The 20627-nt window shown below is 38.5% G+C and overlaps 2 protein-coding genes and 1 pseudogene across 2 annotated transcripts; all 3 read left to right on the top strand.

The window, feature by feature from the left end:
* Nucleotides 1-2610: 2610 nt before the first annotated feature.
* On the top strand, nucleotides 2611-13481 carry LOC141338053 (amine sulfotransferase-like; annotated as a pseudogene).
* A 656-nt stretch (nucleotides 13482-14137) lies between these two features.
* LOC141338997 (amine sulfotransferase-like) lies at nucleotides 14138-16341 on the top strand. The gene is made up of 6 exons (XM_073844613.1): nucleotides 14138-14399; nucleotides 14526-14728; nucleotides 14797-14923; nucleotides 15048-15142; nucleotides 15266-15446; nucleotides 15694-16341. The coding sequence occupies exons 1-6, from the start codon at nucleotides 14234-14236 to the stop codon at nucleotides 15819-15821; spliced, it is 900 nt and encodes a 299-aa protein (XP_073700714.1). The 5' UTR covers nucleotides 14138-14233; the 3' UTR covers nucleotides 15822-16341.
* A 2211-nt stretch (nucleotides 16342-18552) lies between these two features.
* Nucleotides 18553-20522, top strand: LOC141338574 (amine sulfotransferase-like). Its single transcript, XM_073844164.1, has 6 exons — nucleotides 18553-18796; nucleotides 18980-19182; nucleotides 19250-19376; nucleotides 19511-19605; nucleotides 19729-19909; nucleotides 20171-20522. Exons 1-6 carry the CDS (start codon nucleotides 18613-18615, stop codon nucleotides 20296-20298), a joined length of 918 nt encoding a protein of 305 aa, XP_073700265.1. The 5' UTR covers nucleotides 18553-18612; the 3' UTR covers nucleotides 20299-20522.
* The last annotated feature ends 105 nt before the right edge of the window (nucleotides 20523-20627 follow it).

Raw genomic sequence — 20627 nt, forward strand, 5'->3', positions numbered from 1 at the left:
CTGGAGTACTGTCTCTTAGCCTCTCTGATGCCACGGGAAAGTTTGGCCCTAGCTGTCTTCAGGCTCGCCTCGTCTCCAGCTCTGAAGGCAGCGTTCTGAGCTTTCAGCAGCCTGTAGACCTCCCCTGTCATCCATGGCTTTTGGTTGGCACGGACAGCGATGGTTTTGGTGACTGTTACATCCTCAGTGCATTTGTTAATGTAGGCTGTAACAGTCTCTGTGTACTCCTGGAGGTCAGTGGTGTTGTTGTAAGTGGCAGCCTGCTTAAATATATTCCAGTCTGTGGTGTTAAAGCAGTCCTGTAAAACCTCTGAAGACCCCTCTGGCCACACTTGTATCTGCTTACGAACCGGTTTGGTGACTTTAACAAGCGGTCTGTAAGAGGGCATTAGCATAACAGTGATGTGATCAGAGGCGCTGAGGTGGGGGAGGGGGAAAGCTTTGTAAGCTCCTCTCTGGGTGGTAAAAACAAGGTCCAGTGTGTTATTTCCCCGTGTTGGAAAGTCAATGTGTTGCTGTATTTTTGGAAACACAATCTTTATGTCTGCATGATTGAAATCCCCAGCCACGATGAGATAAGCATCAGGGTGAGCTGTCTTACCCCCCGTGACGACAACTCTGTCGGCACGATAGCATGTCAGCTGGTCGAGCTCAATGGCGCCGTCCGGGACACTGTCGCTGAGCCATGTTTCCGTGAACACAAAAACACAACAGTCTTTTACATTCCTTTGAGATGAACGTAGTAGTCGGATGTAGTCCAGTTTGTTGTCTAATGAGCGTACATTGGCCAGAACGATGGAAGGGATAGCGGGTTTGTGTGGGCTAGCCGCTAGCCTAGCTCGGATACCTCCACGCTTACCCCTCTTCTGCTTCCTCTCACCCGCTTGAGGCACCTCCATTGTGGGCGAGGTGCAGGAGTGGGGCATTGAGTAGGCCTCCGGAGCAGACCCAGATCATTCAGCTCTTCAGCGTCCACAGAGTTCAACTTAAAAACTTTGTTTCTGCCGATGTCGAGAAATGTTCGGCTATAAATGCGCTTAAGGGCAGATAAACGCGACGAAGACGTACAAAAACACTGCGACTTACAGGACGAAAAACATGAAAACACTGTTTGGTCGGGAGAGAGAGAAGCCGCTGCGTGTGCACGCGCCGCCATCTTGATGTATTATTCTGTATTAGAATAATGTATTAGCCATCATTTTCGGGGTTCAAAAATTCCACAAGTATTTATATGGTCGCAAGTTTACTATTTGCACTGACCATAAACCCCTGATATTCTTTTTCGGGGAAAAGAAACCCATTCCACAGATGGGGTCTCCTAGAGTTCAAAGATGGGCTCTGCTGATGAGTGCATATGAATACACAATGGTGTATAATTCCAAACACAACCATGTAAATGCGGACGCCCTAAGCAGACTTCCTCTTCCGGAAGTGGAACAAGATCAAGGGAATCCAGATCAAGTTTTGATGTTGGACATGCTGGAATTCGAACCAATTAGTGCCACTCAAATCAAAAATTGGACAAATAAGGATGTGGTACTGTCACAAGTTCATAATTATGTGCTGAAGGGTTGGCCAGCTCAGGTGGATCCACAGTTCACCCCATACCACAAACGGAAGTTGGAATTGAGTGTGCGGGATGGATGTCTGCTCTGTGGAGCCAGAGTTGTGGTGCCCTTTAAAGGGCGTGCAATGCTTTTAAAGCTGTTACTCCAGTCACACACAGGAATGGCAAAAATGAAAGGATTGACTCGATCCTATTTTTGGTGGCCGTGAATGGATAAAGGAGTCTCAATTGTGTGAGGAGTGTATGGAGCACGGTAAAAGGCCACCTGTAGCACCACTGCACCCCTGGGAGTGGCCTGAGACTCCTTGGTCCCGTATTCATGTGGATTATGCGGGCCTTTTCTTGGGGAAGATGTTTTTGGTAATTGTAGATGCACATTCTAAATGGATTTCACTCGGTTAACAGTACCTTCGGACAAAGGGTCCCCACTGCCTGAAATTCCTGGTTCTACAGAAATGGAGACCGCCCTCGTAGAGGTTTTAAGCCCAGTCACGAATGAAAAGGAAGCTGGGGAGGAGCTTCAGTTGCCTGACATATTGGATACAACAGGTGCTTCGCAATTGCGGCATTCTGCAAGGGAGAGACGCCCCCCTAGTCGTCTCCAGGACTTTGTTAAATAGCAGAAACATAGCTATAAACACGTTATTAGAATTATCCTGGAAAAATGTGCATTTTTCTATAAAAAAAAAGGAAAATATTTTTCTCTTATTTCACTAATGCTTTTCTAATGCTTCTGTCTAAAGAGTTACTTATTTTGGGGTGTCAGAATATTTCACAGTATTGTTTGAATCAAAATGGCGGGGGGGGGGGGGTATCTTGGCTATAATACTTTAAGGTTGGGGTGCAGTTCATAAAGTATCCACAAGGAGGGACTATATTATCATTTATAGGTTTTATTGTTGTTGGAATGCACTCTTCGGGATAAATGAAAAGCTGTTTGGTTGTACTCGTCCTTTGGAGAATAAAAGGTCATTTATTTTGGATAGGCCTCTATGTAATCATTCAGCACGACACTACAGATTTGGCTCAGTAAGATCTCAAAAATGGCTCAGCAGGAATACGAAGTACTTAGTGACAAACTGTTCACATACAAAGGAACCGTATTAACTTTGGAAGACGATTATGATCTCACTCCAGAATATATTAATAGTTTAGTGGATTTTGAAACAAAGAATGATGATGTCTTTGTTGTTACCTTCCCAAAATCTGGTAAGTGAGATGTTGGGCTGTATTTATGACAATACCATTTTTTTACATGAATGTTTACAGTTATATACCAATATATGTACCATATTCCAGCTCAACATAAGTATTTTATGCTTGACTCTGTGCTGGTCTCTCAGGTACAGTATGGACCCAACGGATCATGACGCTAATATACATGGAAGATTTCCTGGACCAAGCCAACCAAGTCACAATGGAGCAGATACCCTGGATAAAGTATCGATTAACAGGGACAGATTACAACACACGTCCATCTCCAAGACTCTTCTCTTCCCATTTACTTCAGCCGCTGATGCCCAAAATGCTGCAAAGAAAAGGAAAAGTGTGTATGCGTTCATCAATCGATGGATTGATGTCAGGCACATGTTTTAATCCTGTCTTCACTGTCAGGTCATCTATGTCATGAGAAACCCTAAATATGTCGTGGTGTCATATTTCCATTTTTCCAACAAAATGAAAAACCTGGATTCTTCTGAGAACTTTGATGAGATGCTGGAAAAATTCTTCACAGGATGCAGTAAGAGCCAAAATCAATATAGCTTATTTTATTTATTCATTTTTGCATGATACTAAAAAAGTAAAGGTCTTGAACCTGCTAGAATGTGTGAAAAACACCTATGTTGTGTTTGGGTTTGTAGTGGTTGGTGGCTGTTGGTTTGACCATGTTAAAGGATGGATCAAAATAAAAACAAATACAACATCCTGATCCTTACTTATGAAGAAATGATCAAGGTGAGACTGGTTTGGCTTATGACTCTTTGACCTTTACATCAAACATTTTATGAAGTTACTGTACTTCATTTTAGAAAAAGAAAGGAAAGGAAAGGAAAGGAAAGGAAAGGAAAGGAAAGGAAATGAGGTGATGTGAGGCCAAGGATGACCCATTCTAGGAATTTGTGCTCTGCATTTAACCCATCCAAGTGCACACACACAGTAGTGAACACACACACACACACACACACACACACACACACACACACACACACACACACACTGTGAACACACACCTGGAGCAGTTGGGGGTTCGGTGCCTTGCTCAAGGGTCTCACCTCAGTCGTGGTATTGAGAGTGGAGAGAGTGCTGTACATTCACTCCCCCGACCTACAATCCCTGCCGGACCTGAGACTCGAACCTGCAAGTCCGACTCTCTAACCATTAGGCCACGGCTGCTCCTGAAGGGAAAGGGAAAAGGAATTTGTGCTCTGCATTTAACCCATCCAAGTGCACACACACCCGGAGCAGTGGGCTGCCATATTGTGGCGCCCGGGGAGCAGTTGGGGGTTTGGTGCCTTGCTCAAAGGTCTCACCTCAGTCTCACCTGCCGGACCTGAGATTTGACTCTCTAACCGTTAAGCCACGACTGCCCCTTGTCACCCAGCCATAAGCACTGTTAGTCGGATAGTATTACAGATCTAAAACAGGGATAAAGTTTATTTGTGGACGCTTCAAGTGGCAGTCCATGGAATAAAAGAATAAAAAAGGTAAATTTGATTTTATATTTCGAAATTCTGACTTCACGATTCCGAGATTATCTCACAACTCTAATAAGGAAAAAAACAACAACTCTCGGTTCAGAGTTTATATCCCACACTTCTGGTTTTATTGCCCCAGAATTAACAAACACACTAGTTTTGTTAAATCATGTTCTAAAATCAGTACAATTAGTAGATATAAACCTTGCATTTGCGAGAAAAATGTTAATAGAAATAGGTTTAAATTATAGTTAATGCTGTAACTATAGGGCTAATACAATACATCCTCTATGAACAGCATGTGAATATTATCATTTTCATCCATACTATGTCCATTTAAACGTCTGTGTTTCGCCTTGAATGGCATCTTTGACTATTCTATAGAAATTATTTGCATTCCGATTTTGCCATCAAAAGGCACAAAAATAGTTTTTTCTCTTATTCCATAAATTTTACCCGTTTACCTCCACTTGTTACCAGTGTTTTTCTGCAAGGTTCGTGCCAAGGTTTACTAATTGAACCTGTGTTTTAGCGCCTCTCAGTGGAAATTTTTTTGAAACTGCCGCGAAACGTGCAGTAAGGTACGTAAAAACAGTGCTGCAAAAATAGTACGTATTTTTATTACATGGTTTGAATCTTTTATACCTGCTATGACAATTTCAATTTTTTTCTCTGTTATGTCAACGTTACAGGAACATCCCAATCTACAATTGTAATAACATTATGAGAACCTTATACTTCTAAGCCTGTTTATAACCATTTCATTGATGTTTTTTATTATATATAGAACAGTGGTTCTGGAAACGTCTGGAATCACAAAACAAGAAAATTGATTTAGCTAAAACCAGTTGGGGTTGCCAGTGGGGGACCAGTTCACCACAGACGTCCGATCAGAGACATGAAGATGCAGCTTAAAGTTCTTAGATGCTTTTTATTCTCTCTACAGCAGTCCCATCAATGTTCAATGATTGTTGAGTACACTGGTATTTCTGTGAGTGCATGTATGTGTGGTCTGAAACAAGCATAATAACAAAATTTGAATAAAACAATACAATAAACTCAGTAAATTCTTACAATGAAAGGTAGCAAACAATATATGAACACAAATTAATCACAAGTATCTTTAAACAATGAATATCAATCGAACAAAATATAAGTTCCGAAAGATAACAGTTAACATGAGCTGAAGTACATATATTTTCTTCTTTGGTTCATATATTATACAGTGCCTTGCAAAAGTATTCATGCCCATTCATTTTTTTCACATTTTGTTTTGTTGCAGCATTATGTTAAACTGCTTTAAATTAGTTTTTCCCCACATCAATTTACACTCCATACACCATAATAATGACAAATCAAAAACCTGATTTGCAAATTTTACAAATTGATTAAAAATAAAACACTGAAATAAGTACATTGCAGAAGTATTCAATTTCATACCCTTAACTCAGTACATAGTTGAAGCACCTTTACAGCCTCAAGTATTTTTGGGTATGATGTGACAAGCTTTGCACATCTGCATTTGGCAATTATCTGCCATTCTTTGCCTCACCTTTTCACCTCGCAAGCTTTGTCAGCTTGGATGGGGGCTGGCAGACATTTTCTAGAGTCCTAGTTGTTCCAGTCGTCTTCCATTATGGATAATGGAGGCTACATGCTTCTGTGAACCTTCAATGCATCAGATTTTTTTTCTGAACTCTTCCCTAGATCATTGCCTTAACGCAAGTCTGTCACTGAGCTCTACAGGCAGTTATCTTGACCTCAGGACTTTTTGCTCTGAAATGCAATTTAAGCTGTTAGACCTTTTCTGAGAGGTGTGTGCCTTTCTAAATCATACTCATTCAAATGAATTTGCAACAGTTTAAGTCCACTCGAAGTGTAGTAACATCTAGAAGCAATATGAATGCTCCTGAGCTAAATTTCGAGTGTCCCAGAAAAGGGTATGAATACTTATGCAATGGGATATTTTCAGTTTTTTATTTTTAATAAATTTGCACAAATGTTAAAAACCTATTTTTTGCTTTGCCATTATGGAGTAGGGAGTGTAGATTGATGTGGGGGAAAAAAGGTAATTTAAAGTAGTTTAATATAAGGCAGCATGTTTTAGTATGGTTTCTGTTTCATAATTCAAGGTGAGACACAGTGCGGTGTGTATCGACAAGGGGAGGTGCCAATAAAAGGTCCGTTCACCATACTAATCAAGCAGTTCAACTGTTTATTGATGTAAAATACAGCTGATCAAATTATGATAAGAATAGTCAATAATGATATCAATAATAATCAACAAGTCAAAGCATAAAAGGATAGACAAAGCTGCATAGTTATATGCTGAACTACAAGCAAAATTGAAGAATAAAGACCATATTTACAACTCAGAGACGTGCCATCATCTTCCCTCTCAAAGACTGGGGAGTCCGTTGCAGTCACAGTAGAAGACCAACACGTATGTCCGAGAAATGCCGGGCGATGCGCGCTTGTCCCACGGCTGAGCTTCCACTATGCCAGCAAGAAGTCCCATCTTTTATACTTTAAATTTAGGTGCAGTTAAGACAACCTCCAAGTGAGAGAGAGAGTCAAGTCGATCAGGCTCGACCATCTCCCCATGTGGGTGCACATCATTCCAATTTCAAGAAATTATAGTTTGTTACTTGTCATCTCAAAAGTTGGTCACCATGCCCTCGCGCCCATAGAAAGTCATAATAAACGGTTTGTTCTAAGCTAGTATAAACTTGTCTATCTGAAGGCCGGGGGAGACCAGATGTTCTCGGGAGAATAGTGGTGCTGAGTTGCACCAGTCATCCTCTTTGAAGCCCCCTCCCTCTATGCTCACACTCCTTTCATATTGTTTATCTCCGTTGAGCGCACAGAAGCACACAGAAGCACACAGAAGCACAAAAATGACCCATCTCTTAGACAGCAACATAACAAAATGTGAAAATTTTGGGGTATGAATAATTTTGCAAGGCACTGTATGCACACAACACTAAAGATGAAGAAAGCATCAAGTTACCTTTCTTTCACCCATTCCAACTTTCACTTCAACAGTCCTGATTCTGTTGTCTACCCCAGGGAATACTTGACACCTGACCATAGGGCCCTATGAAAATGATAGATTGTTACAATCATAACAGTAGTTCCCACCTTGATTTTGGGTGACTCTGGCAGCTACTTGCTGCAAGTCCAGGTCCATGTAAGTAAAACTTAATAAACCGCCTCCAGAGTTATCTGCTATAATTAGGCCAACATCGTCGACTCAATAGTTCACTTAGAGGGTACATCACTTGAGGAAGGGAAGAATCAGGCCGCCTCATAAAGAATGAATTTGGGGTAATCGGATCCAAATCAGAAGCATTAGCAGATAGTTAACCGAGGGGTTTAGAATTTAGGATCCCTTCAATCTCGATGAGCAGTGAGGTTCTCGTAACGGTGTGAAAAACGTTCTTATAACAACATTCTCTGAACCTTTTTTATGTTATTGTACATGATTGAGGTTTTTGTCATGTTAAGAGAAAAAGGTCTAATAACAACATTCTCAGAACGTTTTTTGATGCTAATTGAGGTTCTCATAATAGTAAGAGAAAACGTTCTTGGAACAATATTCTCAGAACATCCTTGTGATGTAATTTGTAAATGAAAACTTTCAGCATTAAGTTTAAACCTTAATGTTAAACCTAACATCGAAAAGAACAAAGTCACACAGTAGTTCAATAAGAAATGAGAGCAGAGCGTTTTTTTTATTGTTTTGCAGTTTTGAATGTAGATTAAACTATAAAGCATTAATAGAATAAGATATTTCAAATAAAAGACATGTACATATAGTCCACAAGTGAAAATAAGCTGAACATGTTTAAACATTTACATGCTTGGTTTTGTGTCTTTCTCTACAAACAATGAAGCTGACTTCAAAAAACATACGCTAAGAAATATAATGAAGCATAAATAATGAATTCAGTGTGAAAGCTGTTTATAATAAGTTAATAACAAGTTTCTGTGTGTATCTCAGTGCTAACCTCTGCTATAGAGTTAGCCTACCTAACCGACTTTTTCGAAGACACTAAACCATTTTTAAGTAAATATGCTAACTCAACAGAAGTGTGTCAGTTACAAATAAAGAAAGGATCATGGTCATGAAGTATGTGATTTGATGTAAAATGGTTGTCACAGCTCATGCAATTCTGAGATGTCCCAGACCATGTTCAGAGGTATACGTCCTTCATTCTTTCTTGGTAGACACGGTCAAAACATTCATTCTGAGCCACCGATAAAGAGTTCTTCCAGTCCCCAACTGTTCCTGTAACACAGCAGGTTGAAAACATTAATATAACATTTTCCCACTGCCACTGATATTAGATATTTATTACATACATAATGAACTAATGAAATAATGAAGAATTTCAAAAGTGTTCTGTCACTTCTAGAACAGATGTTACATTAATAATTAGACTGTCTATAAAGTTGAATAATGATAATGCTTGTATGATTATGATAAACCTTTGTCTGACCTTTGTGCAAAAAAAAAATCCTTTTGGAGAGTCTGTGATGATCTGAGGAAGGAAGTCATAGTTAAATAGGTGATGAGGCAGAAAGTTACTTTTAGGGTATTGAGGTTAACCCCATCGGGAAGAACACTTTTTTGTAGTTTCAAATGTAGATGAGAATATGCGCGAAGCAATATAGAGATTGATGCACAAACTACATGAGCAACTTATGACTTGAACCTGACAGTGTCTGCAGACATCTACTAATCATTTAGAGGAACTGAAGCATCTATATACTATTTGGGGAAATATCAGGTCTACAACCACAATAACACATAATAATAATAATAATAACTAAGTTAAAGCTCTAAACTAACTGTATTTTTTTTTTTTTTTTACTTAAAGGGTTTGCAAGACTGTTTGAAGTGAATTGAAAATATAAATCAAGAAGGTGGTTAAAATGGTGCAAACTATTCAAAAAATGCTGACCTGTGTCCTAATAATTAAAGGAACCGTATGTAGGATTGTGGCCAAAACTGGTACTGCAATCACTTTCAAAATACTGTAGAACGGTGTATCTATCCCCCCTGACTTGAGGTTGCCAGCTAAGCTGCAGGATCCAGCAGGAACGTAGGCTGCTAAGGAGCTTCTAATGGCAAGTGACGAGTCCTACACAGTAATTTTTTTTTCTTCTGTTAATTGTTTATGCTTCACGAGAGATGTTTTGCGAAGTAATTATGTATCGCAAAAATGTTCTAATGGCGATTAGCCAAATATTTCGTAAAGATGTACTGTAATACCACATTTCAGTCGGAACATAGATTGTTTTCATACCCTGCTAGTGGTGCGATATAAAGCTTTTTATGAACGCATTTAACACGGGTGACTGTGGAAAATCCACTGTGTACGGAAGCAAAGTTAGCCAAACATAGATGAATCTTACCTGTCCAGGAGAAAATTAGCAACGTTGGCGTCTGTCTTCAAATTCTTCTCCGTTTTCAGCCATCTCCATCTTTCAAAGGCATCTCCTATACAAATCCTTGTTTTATTTCGGACTTTGTCACGACGTATTTCGGATTCACAACGAGGTCTTTTAGGTTTCATAACGTTGTACATGTTTTATCCGACACGTTCGTAGCTGCAGCTGTAACTAGAGCAGAGCTGGCCACCCGGATGATGAAACTCTACTGACTTCGTGATTGGTAGATAGCTGGAGGGTGGAGCCTCAGACCAAAACACAAAATGACAACAATAACATCAGTTGTGGGCTGCAACTGTCACTTTTAAATGACAATATCCTGGCCGGACCACTGTTGTCAGTGATATAAGTATTTGAAATGAACATGATTTCTTAATGTCTAGTGACATGTCAGGGCCATTTTATGATTAACTGAAATAAATTTCTTACATACGGTTCCTTTAAGCTTATTATTTAGCGTTTTAGCCCTAAGTATGCTCTTTCTGCAAATTTAACTGTAATGTAAATGTAACTGTAAATGTAACGGCTAACCCATAATGCGCTGTGAGAGTCACACGCCAATTGAATAGGCCTACCTATAATTCCCGCGTCTCGCCAGAAATGGCGCCCGCAGCTTAATCCATCCGTTCATTTTACAACGCGCTGGTCCACTGCGTAATACAGCGAAAAACACAGGTACAAATTTGTTGTAAATTGATTATTTAATTGTTTAACTAGGGTTTATACGTAATTTCCGTGACAGAGTTCAAGATAAATCATTTAATCTTACCACTGGAACTGCCGGTTTTAAATTATTATTAAACAGCAAGCAAAAAGCGGGAGTGCTTCCGGTGCAATTCGGTGTCCGAATTCACTCACTCTTTTTCATTCACTCCTTCAAGTGAACTGTATGAGTGGACTAATGTAGGGAATAGTGAATATGGTATACAGCCACTAATTTCAGGTCTTTGATTGCCAACAGGCTATATTAGTCTTCCGCACTTTTGCGGGTTGTTTTGAAGGTGCTGTGAAACGAGGACATTTTCGGGGACACCAGAAAACTGGAACGTCTGGTCACCGTAATCTAGTTTTACATGGAGCCTGGGTTTAAAACGGAGATTGTCTGACGCAGCTAAAATGGAAATGTTCCCACAACTGTCATTAACGTTTTTTCAAAGGAAGGTTAGAACAGAACATTCTTAAAATAAAGTTTATAGAGTTCTAATATATGTTCCGATAACATTAATGGTTGATTTATAATCTTGTAAGAGCAACATTCTCTGAACATTTTATGTTATTTGCAGGCTACATGATGTTCTCGTAATGGTAAGAGAAAACGTTCTTAGAACAACTGTCTCTGAACTTTCTATTGATGTTATTTGTATACGATTGAGGTTATCGTAATGGCACGAAAAAAAACGTCCTTATAACAACTTTTTCCGAACCTTTTTTATGTTATTTATACACGATTGCGCTTCTCGCAATTGTAAGAGAACATGTTCTTAGAACAACAGTCTCGGAACATTTTATGTTATTTGTATTTTATAAATTCACACATGCAACTTATCTCTCTCTCAAAATGGCTAAGAACTGGATATAGCTGTCCGTCATTTAATGTTTCTATCATGACACATTTGACTAAAGCGTATTACGGGGCGCAGATCACGCGGGGCACGTGTTTGTAGTAGCTATATGCTAAACAAATCATTATTGTTGGTTATTGTCCAGCAGTGTGTCTGATTTCTTAGTCAATTAAAGGCTATAAAAGGAAATAAGAGAAACATTTAAGTTTTTGCACAGTAAGATTTTTATGTTTTTAAAAAAGTAACTTCTGTTCACCAAGCCTGCATTTATTTGATACAGGGTACAGCAAAACAGTACATTTTTAAATATTTTTACTATTTAAAATAACTGTTTTCTATTTGAATATGTTTTAAAGGTAATTATTCCTGTGATTTTAAAGCTAAATTTTTAGCATCATTACTCCAGTTCCTTCATCTGATCATTCATCATGATTCTTTAGAAATTATTATAATAATCTGACTTGTTGCTCAAAAAAAGTTTTTTTTTTTTTTCAGGTTTCTTTGATGAATAGAAAGTTCTGAAGAACAGCATTTAAATAGAATAGAAATATAATTTTTGGGTAACATACCTAACCAGCATGTGCGTTTTTCAGCAGGGTTAACTTACAATTCTTTTTTATATATATATATATATAAGTGGTTGTAGACCTTTTGATATTTCTACGATGCTTCAGTTCCTTAAAGTGACCAGTAGATGTCAGCAAACACCTTTAAGTTCAAGTCATAAGTACATAAATGTACTTTTATGCAAAAAAGTGTTTTTATGATGGGGTTAACCTGGGACAAAATCCTAAAAGTAAACTTTCTGCCTCATTGCTTATTTAACTACATGAAACCTGAGCCTGTTTATGATAATTTTATTGATGTTGTATTATTTTAGTATATTTAGAACAGTGGTTCTCAACCAGGGAACCGGGGCCCAGAACTTGCATAGTAAATAGTAAACAAATGTAAATAGTAAATAAATCTTAATGTTTTTATGCTCAGTGATGTTTCATAATATTTTGTCATTTTGTAACTGGGCAGTGCTTTTGTTGAACATACACTGTAAAAAGTTTTCACCAGTTTCAACTTAAAAACTTATTTTTAGCAGCTGCCTTAACATGTTAAGTTAAATCAACTCAAATCATTTAAATCAGTTTTAAGCTGATTTAACCTAAAAATCTAAGGCAGCTGCTGAAATTAGGTTTTTAAGTTAAATCTGGTGAAAATGTTTTACAGTGTAGGGAAATGATGGTGTAATTTAGACTGGATAAAAGAGGGTGAAAATGATTAATGTGGACTGGACAGAAGGCAGTAGAAGTTTAAAAACAATATATGTTTCAAACGTCACCAACATCGCTTCACTGAAACTATTCAAGCCTCTAAGCTCCGATTGGAAGTACCTGACATTCTCGACAAAATCTTCGAAGCCTCATTAACAAGGATTACATCACTAGAAAGATCTCAAATATGGCTCAGCAGAGATACAAAATGCTTAAAGACAACTGTGATCTTATTCCAGAATATGTTGACAGTTTAGTGAATTTTGAAACAAAGGACAATGATGTCTTTGTTGTTACCTGTCACAAATAAAGACAAATACAACATCCTGATCCTTGTTTATGAAGAAATGATCAAGGTGAGACTGAGGCTAAGACATTTCCATCAAACTTTCTTTGGCATTATTTTACTTTTCTTTGGGTATATATGACTGGCTGATGAAATGTACAAATCTTTTATTAGAACCTCAAATCTGTTGAAAATCTGAGTTTGTGGGAAAGAATCTGTCAGACGCAGCAATCGATAAAGTGGTGGAGGCAGCTATATTCAAGCACATGAATATAGCTTGGCCAACTATTTCTTCCCCAGATCATCACAGACTGTCCAGGACTTTTTTTGCACAAAGGTCAGACAAAAGTGAAAAATTAGTAGTTATTATATACATAATACATGTCAGCAGAGTTTTGTCTATAGATTGAGCTCTTCTTTAGGAAAGTTTTAGCTTTTAATCAAATCTTTATGTGTAGAAGAAAGGTTTTGATAGTTTTGTACAGGTTTTGCTGGCAGTTTGTCAAGGGGTTATCAGAAGCAGGCTAATTTATTTAGCCTAAAAGATGCGCTGTAGACTACTGTTAATTGGTGATAATGTTACTCATTCTCAGCAAAACTGACAATGTGAATGAGTTGCTCATGCTTTCGTTTGTTTGCTTTTTATGAAGGTAATGTAGTTTGTGCATTGATCTCTATAAATGTAAAGAATGTTTTTATGATGGTTTTAACCTGGGACAAAGTGAACTTTCTGCCCTCCATCTCTTATTTAACTACTGTGTGACTTTTAACAGTGTTGTTTACAATATTAGATCTAAATTAGGGTTAAACTATCCCATATAAAGAAATATGAGAAAGGTAAATCAAATGAAACCTTTCCTTCTGAGCCTGTTTATGACCATTTTATCAATGTTTTATTCTTTTAGTATATCTAGAACAGTGGTTCTGGAAAACTTCTGTAATCACAAAACAATCAAACATCAACACTTCCAGTTTGTGTTAACTATGAAGCAGCGCTGTCGTAAGTACAGCAGAAATAGCATACACTATATGGTAGACTTGAATACTGTGTTGGACAGCAAGGGCTCTTCAAAAAGGTTGAGAACCACTGATCTAGACTATTATTGAAAACATAAACATGGACCAAATACAAATCAAATTTGTCTAGTACACCAGTCTTTGCATTTATATTTATGATATTATTGGCCTTCTGAATTTTACAACTGCATTTACCATTTGAAAAGATAACAAAGATTTAGGTTGATGCAGGGAGTCCAAAGGTTGGCCTTGAACTAAGCAGAAATAAACAACAGTGTAACAGACAATTGTGTAATAGCTCTTTTCTCAGTGAAATCTGACCAAGTCTTCTCCGCTACTCTGCTTTAGTAGTATTGTTGATTTGGCTCAGTAAGATCTCAAACATGGCTCAACAGGAATACAAAATGCTTAGTGACAAACTGTTCACCTACAAAGGAACCGTATTAACTTTGGAGGACGATTATGATCTCACTCCAGAATATATTGACAGTTTAGAGGATTTTGAAACAAAGGATGATGATGTCTTTGTTGTCACCTTCCCAAAATCTGGTAAGTGAGATGTTGGGCTGTATGTATGACAATACCATTTTTACATGAATGTTTACAGTTATATACCAAAAATTAATTCCAGCCCAACATAACTATTTTATGCTTGACTCTATGCTGGTCTCTCAGGTACAGTATGGACCCAACGGATCATGACGCTAATATACATGGAAGATTTCCCTGACCAAGCCAACCAAGTCACAATGGAGCAGATGCCCTGGATAGAGTATCGATTAACAGGGACAGATTACAACACACGTCGATCTCCAAGACTCTTCTCTTCCCATTTACTTCAGCCGCTGATGCCCAAAATGCTGCAAAGAAAAGGAAAAGTGTGTATGCGTTCATCAATCGATGGATTGATGTCAGGCACATGTTTTAATCCTGTCTTCACTGTCAGGTCATCTATGTCATGAGAAACCCTAAAGATGTCATGGCGTCATATTTCCATTTTTCCAACAACATGAAAAACCTGGATTCTTCTGAGAACTTTGATGAGATGCTGGAAAAATTCTTCACAGGATGCAGTAAGAGCTAAAATTAATAAAGCTTATTTTATTTATTCCTTTTTGCATGTTTGGTACTAAAAAGTAAAGGTCTTGTACCTGCTAGAATGTGTGAAAAACACCTATGTTGTGTTTGGGTTTGTAGTGGTTGGTGGTTGTTGGTTTGATCATGTTAAAGGATGGATTCAAAATAAAGACAAATACAACATCCTGATCCTTACTTATGAAGAAATGATCAAGGTGAGACTGGTTTGGCTTACGACTCTTTGACCTTTACATTAAACTTTTTATGAAGTTACTGTACTTCATTTTAGAAATTAATCTCTATAGACTGACAGATGAAATGTACAAATCTTTTATCAGGACCTCAGATCTGCTGTTGTGAAAATCTGTGAGTTTGTGGGAAAGAATCTGTCAGAAGCAGCGATCGATAAAGTGGTGGAGGAAGCCACGTTCAAGCACATGAAGAAAGACCCCTTGGCCAACTACGAATTCCTTCCTTCGAATATTACAGACCATCCAAAGGGACTTTTTATGCGCAAAGGTCAGAGAAAAGTGAAAAATTAAGAGTTGGTCATTTAAACACTACCATATTTTCTAAGATTTATTATTATCTGTGTATGTCTTATTCAGGTCTATAGACAATCTAGTCATTTTTAATGCAACATCTGTTCTAGAAGTGACAGAAGACTTTTTTAAAAGTTCATGATAAATGTGCTAAGTGTGGCATATCAGTGGCAGTGGGAAATACAGTGGGTTACATTAATATTTTTCAACCTGCTGTGTTACAGGAACAGTTGGGGACTGGAAGAACTCTTTAACCGTGGCTCAGAGTGAATGTTTTGACCGCGTCTACCAAGAAAAAATGAAGGATGTACCTCTGAACATGGTCTGGGACATCTCAGAATTGCATGGCTGATAACTCAAGCTGTGACTTCTATTTTACAAACTAATAAAGATAAAACACTATCACAATAATAAAAGGAAGGCATAATATGTGAATGAACGTTTTGACTACATGACCATATCAAAACAAGCAGTCAAAATCAATGGTCTTCTAAACTTTGACTACATTTAAAAAATATATATATATATTGTGACGAGTCTCTCTGGGCTCATCAGCGTCGCCCTGGCAACAGACGCACGGCACCTGCACGTCCTCATCACGGGCTGATCGGTCACAGCTGCAGCCCATCATCAAGCGGCTTGAAAAGCCGCCGCCGCTCTCATTTCGACAGACAACTGTCTCATGCTGAAACTAACCTTTTCTCTCTCGTCAAACAGAAGACAGAGAGTGACCGACTGAGCACGCCTGGACACCCACCTTCACGAGCACGAGGACTTCACAGGAGCACCAGCCACGAAGCCAGCACTCACCTTATTTCTTCCCTCACTTTTAAAAAAAAGTATTTAATAAATCCACCCTCCGGGGCTATTTCACCGAGCGACCTTGTTGTGTGATTTCTCACCCGTGACAATATATATATATTTTATAAATTCTGACTCTTGCCTGCTTACTTCGTGTAAGTGAGTGATTCATTCATTCACCCTTTTTACAAAGAAACATTTTCTCTTTCTAAATATTTTTATTTAAATTAAATCTGAAAATAACAATGAACTATGACTTTTCACCTCGTACAATCAAATTGAAGTCAAATTAATAAAAATGGGTTGCAAATCCTGTTTCATTATGACATTGTTCTTTTTTTGTTTAGTTTTATGCAGCGTCCGTCTCTTTTTACTGAAAGAAAAGGCTCAGTATTTTAATATACATGAGCAGCCAATTAATAGATTAAGTTAAATTAATAGTGCACCCAAAAATGAAAATGGCAATTATGCTAAATAAAGTAAAAAAAAAAAAAAAAAACTTCCTTGTCTTAAAACTCTCAACCAATTACAAACTATGACAAGCACAAACTTTGTTCTCAGAGGTGCAGGATTTGTTATATCAGACTGTAGATCCTAATCTAAAATCAGATCTTCATGTAGTGTCAGAAAAGTTTGCTAGTCCCAGTTCTTTTTCATGATCGGCTCTGCAGAGGAAGGATTAGGTGACCCGTATGTGGGAAAAGAGGTTTGAAAAGAGAAAAGTTGCGCTCACCAAACTGGACAATCCCTGTTTAAAACCTAGGCTCCGTGTAAGACTAAATCTAGATGTGTGGGCAGAACTTCATGAAGAAAGAAATCAAGAAAAAGCTCAGAATTGCAGCACAACAGACAGGACTTCACAAATAGTGACTGAAAAAGCACAAGACAAGAGAACGCATACTTGGATTGTAACACAGCCCTCCTGACAAAGGAATGGCTTCAGAGCAGATGACCACCTGGGCAGGGCACTGAGGACCACCAGGGTAGAGATGGTGGAGCTGAAGACTACCACAGTAGAGCAGACGGGACCAGAGATCTCCACAGTGGAGCAAAAGACCCCCACAGCAGAGCCAATGGAGCTAAAGACTTCCACAGCAAAACTATAATAAAGAGCACATAGAGGTTAACAATGGCCTCTGTGGCCCTAACAGGACAGGCATAAAGCTTGGGAACTACTCTCCATGGTAGTTACATAATAGGCAGACAATTCAGTGAATTCAGAGATGGTTTCCCTTAGGAGTTCCGGGATTGCCTCCTTGGCCATGACAGGGCAGGCGAAAAGCTCAGGGATGGCTTCTTTGGCCGGGACAGCATAACCAGAGAGTTCAGAGACAGTCTCCGTAACCAGGACAGGACAGACTGTAAGTTCAAACACAGCCTCAGAGGCTGTGTCAAAACCAACAGAGACCTCAAGGGCGTCCTTCATGGTTATAACAGGACAGACAGGGGGTTTAAGAATGGCTTCTGTGGTTGAAACAGGACAGGCTGGGAGCTCACAGGCTGCCACCAACACAGGACTGAGCTCTGGGCTTGAGTGGACAAAGATATTTGAGTAGTGTAATCCCTCTGTCCTGCCCTCGGGTAGAAGAGGTAGGCCAGAGCATGGTTCAGTTGGGCACGGTTCGCATGTAGTGTGAGCGCTAACCGCACAGGAGCACGGAAATTCTGATACGTGCAACACGATTGCGTAAACTTGCATTTACAATAATTCTGATAGCATCAACGTAAAGTGCAATTTGAGTGCAGGCGTTCAGGGGAGTGTGGAGGGGGGACAATCGCACTTGAGCTAGGTTCAAGGCAACCGTTCCTAGTGTGAGTATACCCTTAGAAGGCAACATAGAAAAACGTGTTCCGGGAAAATTGTACGTATGATCACCTCAAGCTGAGGATCTGCCCTTATTGCTTATTTAACTATTGCATGGCTTTTAAAAGTCTTTTTTTCAGTGTTAGGTTAAGTTTAGGCTTTAATTATCCTGTATGAAAAGACATGACAAAGATACATCACATAAAACCTTTCCTTCTGAGCCTGGTTATGACCATTTTATTCATGTTTAATCTCTCAGTGTATCTAGAACAATATTTCTAGAACTAGAATTTGTGCATTACACCATGTCTTTGCATTCATATTTGTGATACTACTGGCCTTCTGAACTTTACTACTGCATTTCCTATGTAAAATGTTAGGTTGACGCAATGAGTCCAAAGGTTGGCTCTGACCTACAGTATGCAAGCTCTAAATAAAACTGTAACTGGCTATTGTGTAATAGCTGATTTCACTGAGATATATCCAGGGCTATCAAGGGCTTCTCCACCATTTACACTCTTTAATCTTGTTGATTCAGATGAGTAAGAACTTAAACATGGCTCAGCAGGAATACAAAATGCTCACTGACAAAATGTTTGCATACAAAGGAACCGTCTTTGTTTTGGAAGATAATCATGATCTTACTCTAGAATATATTGATGGTATAGCGGATTTTGAAACAAAGGATGATGATATCTTTGTTGTTACCTTCCCAAAATCTGGTAAGTGTTGTATTTATGAGAGGTCTGTTTCAAAACTCTGTAGTCAAACTTTCAGCATACATTGACTTGGCCACTGTTTATGCTAGCAGAACAGTGTGAACTTGCATTGCCACAAAAATAAGGCTGCATAACAAATTGAATCAAGCTAATTATTTTATGCTGGACTCTATGCCACTCTCTCAGGTACGGTGTGGACTCAACGGATCATGACGCTAATATATGCAGAAGATTTTCCGAACCAAGCCAACCAGATCACAGCTGAGCAGATGCCCTGGCTAGAGTATCGGGTAACAGGGACAGATTACCAAACACGTCCATCTCCAAGACTCTTCTCTTCTCATTTAACTCAGCCGCTGATGCCCAAAATGCTGCAAAGGAAAGGAAAAGTATGTGTTCATCAGTCGATTGCTTGATGTCATGCATTGGTTTTAATGTGTCTGTCTTCACTGTCAGGTCATCTATGTCATGAGAAACCCCAAAGACATCATGGTGTCATATTTCCATTTTTCCAACAACATGAAAAACCTGGATTCTTTTGAGAACTTTGATGAGATGCTGGAAAAATTCTTCACAGGGTTCAGTAAGAGCCAAAACCAATATATGGCTTATTTATTACATTTTTGCATGTCAGATTCTGAAAAAAACGACATTAAAAAGGTTTTGAACCTGCTACAAAGTTTGTAAACAAACACTAATGTTGCATCTGGTTTGTAGTGGCTGGTGGTTGTTGGTTTGACCATGTTAAAGGATGGATTACAAATAAAGACAAATACAACATCCTGGTCCTTACTTATGAAGAAATGATCAAGGTGAGACTGGTTTGGCTTATGACTCTTTGACCTTTTCATTAAACTTTCTTTGGAGTTATTGTACTTCGCTTTAGAAATGAATCTATGTAGACTGACCAGTGCAATGTACAAATCTCTTATCAGGACCTCAGATCCGCTGTTGTAAAAATCTGTGAGTTTGTGGGAAAGAATCTGTCAGACACTGCGATCGATAAGGTGGTGGAGGCAGCCACGTTCAAGCACATGAAGAAAGACCCCTTGGCCAACTATGAGTTTCTTCCTTCGTATGTCACAGACCATCCAAAAGGACTTTTTATGCGCAAAGGTCAGACAAAAGAGAAAAAAATAAGAGTTGGATATTTAAGCATGATCATATTTTCTAAGTATTATTATTATTTTCTCTGCATGTCTCATTTACAGTAGGACTATGGACAGTCTATATTTATTATTAATGCAACATCTGTTCTAGGAGTGACAGAAGATATTTGAAATTGTTCATTATTGAAAAGTTCATTATTAAATGTCTGACATATCAGCGGCAGTGAGGAAAAAGTTATCTTCATGTTTTCGACCTGCTGTGTTACAGGAACAGTTGGGGACTGGAAGAACTCTTTAACCGTGGCTCAGAGTGAATGTTTTGACCGCATCTACCAAGAAAAAATGAAGGGCGTACCCCTAAACATGGTCTGGGACATCTCAGAATTGAACGGCTGAAAACTCAAGCTGTGCCATCCGTTTTACAAACTAATAAATGATAATCACAATGATAAAAGGACGATAAAATATGTGGATGCATGTGTTGGCTTCACAACCATATCAAAACAGATAGTAATCAATAGCAATGGCCAGTTTTTTATTTATTCATTCACCTTATTAACAAAGAAAAATCTTTTCTCTGTGTAAAACTTTTCTTAAAAATTAAATCTGAAAATAACTAACTATGACTTTTCACTTCTTACAATCAAATTGCAGTCAAACTAATCAAAATGGGTTGCAGATCCTGTTTCATTAAGACTGTTTCATGTTTTTTTATTGCAAAAACT

This window comes from Garra rufa, chromosome 7, assembly GCF_049309525.1.
Source record: "Garra rufa chromosome 7, GarRuf1.0, whole genome shotgun sequence".
Classification (NCBI taxonomy): domain Eukaryota; kingdom Metazoa; phylum Chordata; class Actinopteri; order Cypriniformes; family Cyprinidae; genus Garra; species Garra rufa.

Coding starts and splice junctions, on each gene's coding strand:
- LOC141338997 (XM_073844613.1), top strand. CDS start 14,234: ATGGCTCAACAGGAATACAAAATGCTTAGTGACAAACTGTTCACCTAC. Junction 14,924..15,047: donor AAAATTCTTCACAGGATGCA/GTAAGAGCTAAA, acceptor TTGGGTTTGTAG/TGGTTGGTGGTTGTTGGTTT. Junction 15,143..15,265: donor CTTATGAAGAAATGATCAAG/GTGAGACTGGTT, acceptor ATCTTTTATCAG/GACCTCAGATCTGCTGTTGT.
- LOC141338574 (XM_073844164.1), top strand. CDS start 18,613: ATGAGTAAGAACTTAAACATGGCTCAGCAGGAATACAAAATGCTCACT. Junction 18,797..18,979: donor TGTTACCTTCCCAAAATCTG/GTAAGTGTTGTA, acceptor CCACTCTCTCAG/GTACGGTGTGGACTCAACGG. Junction 19,377..19,510: donor AAAATTCTTCACAGGGTTCA/GTAAGAGCCAAA, acceptor TCTGGTTTGTAG/TGGCTGGTGGTTGTTGGTTT.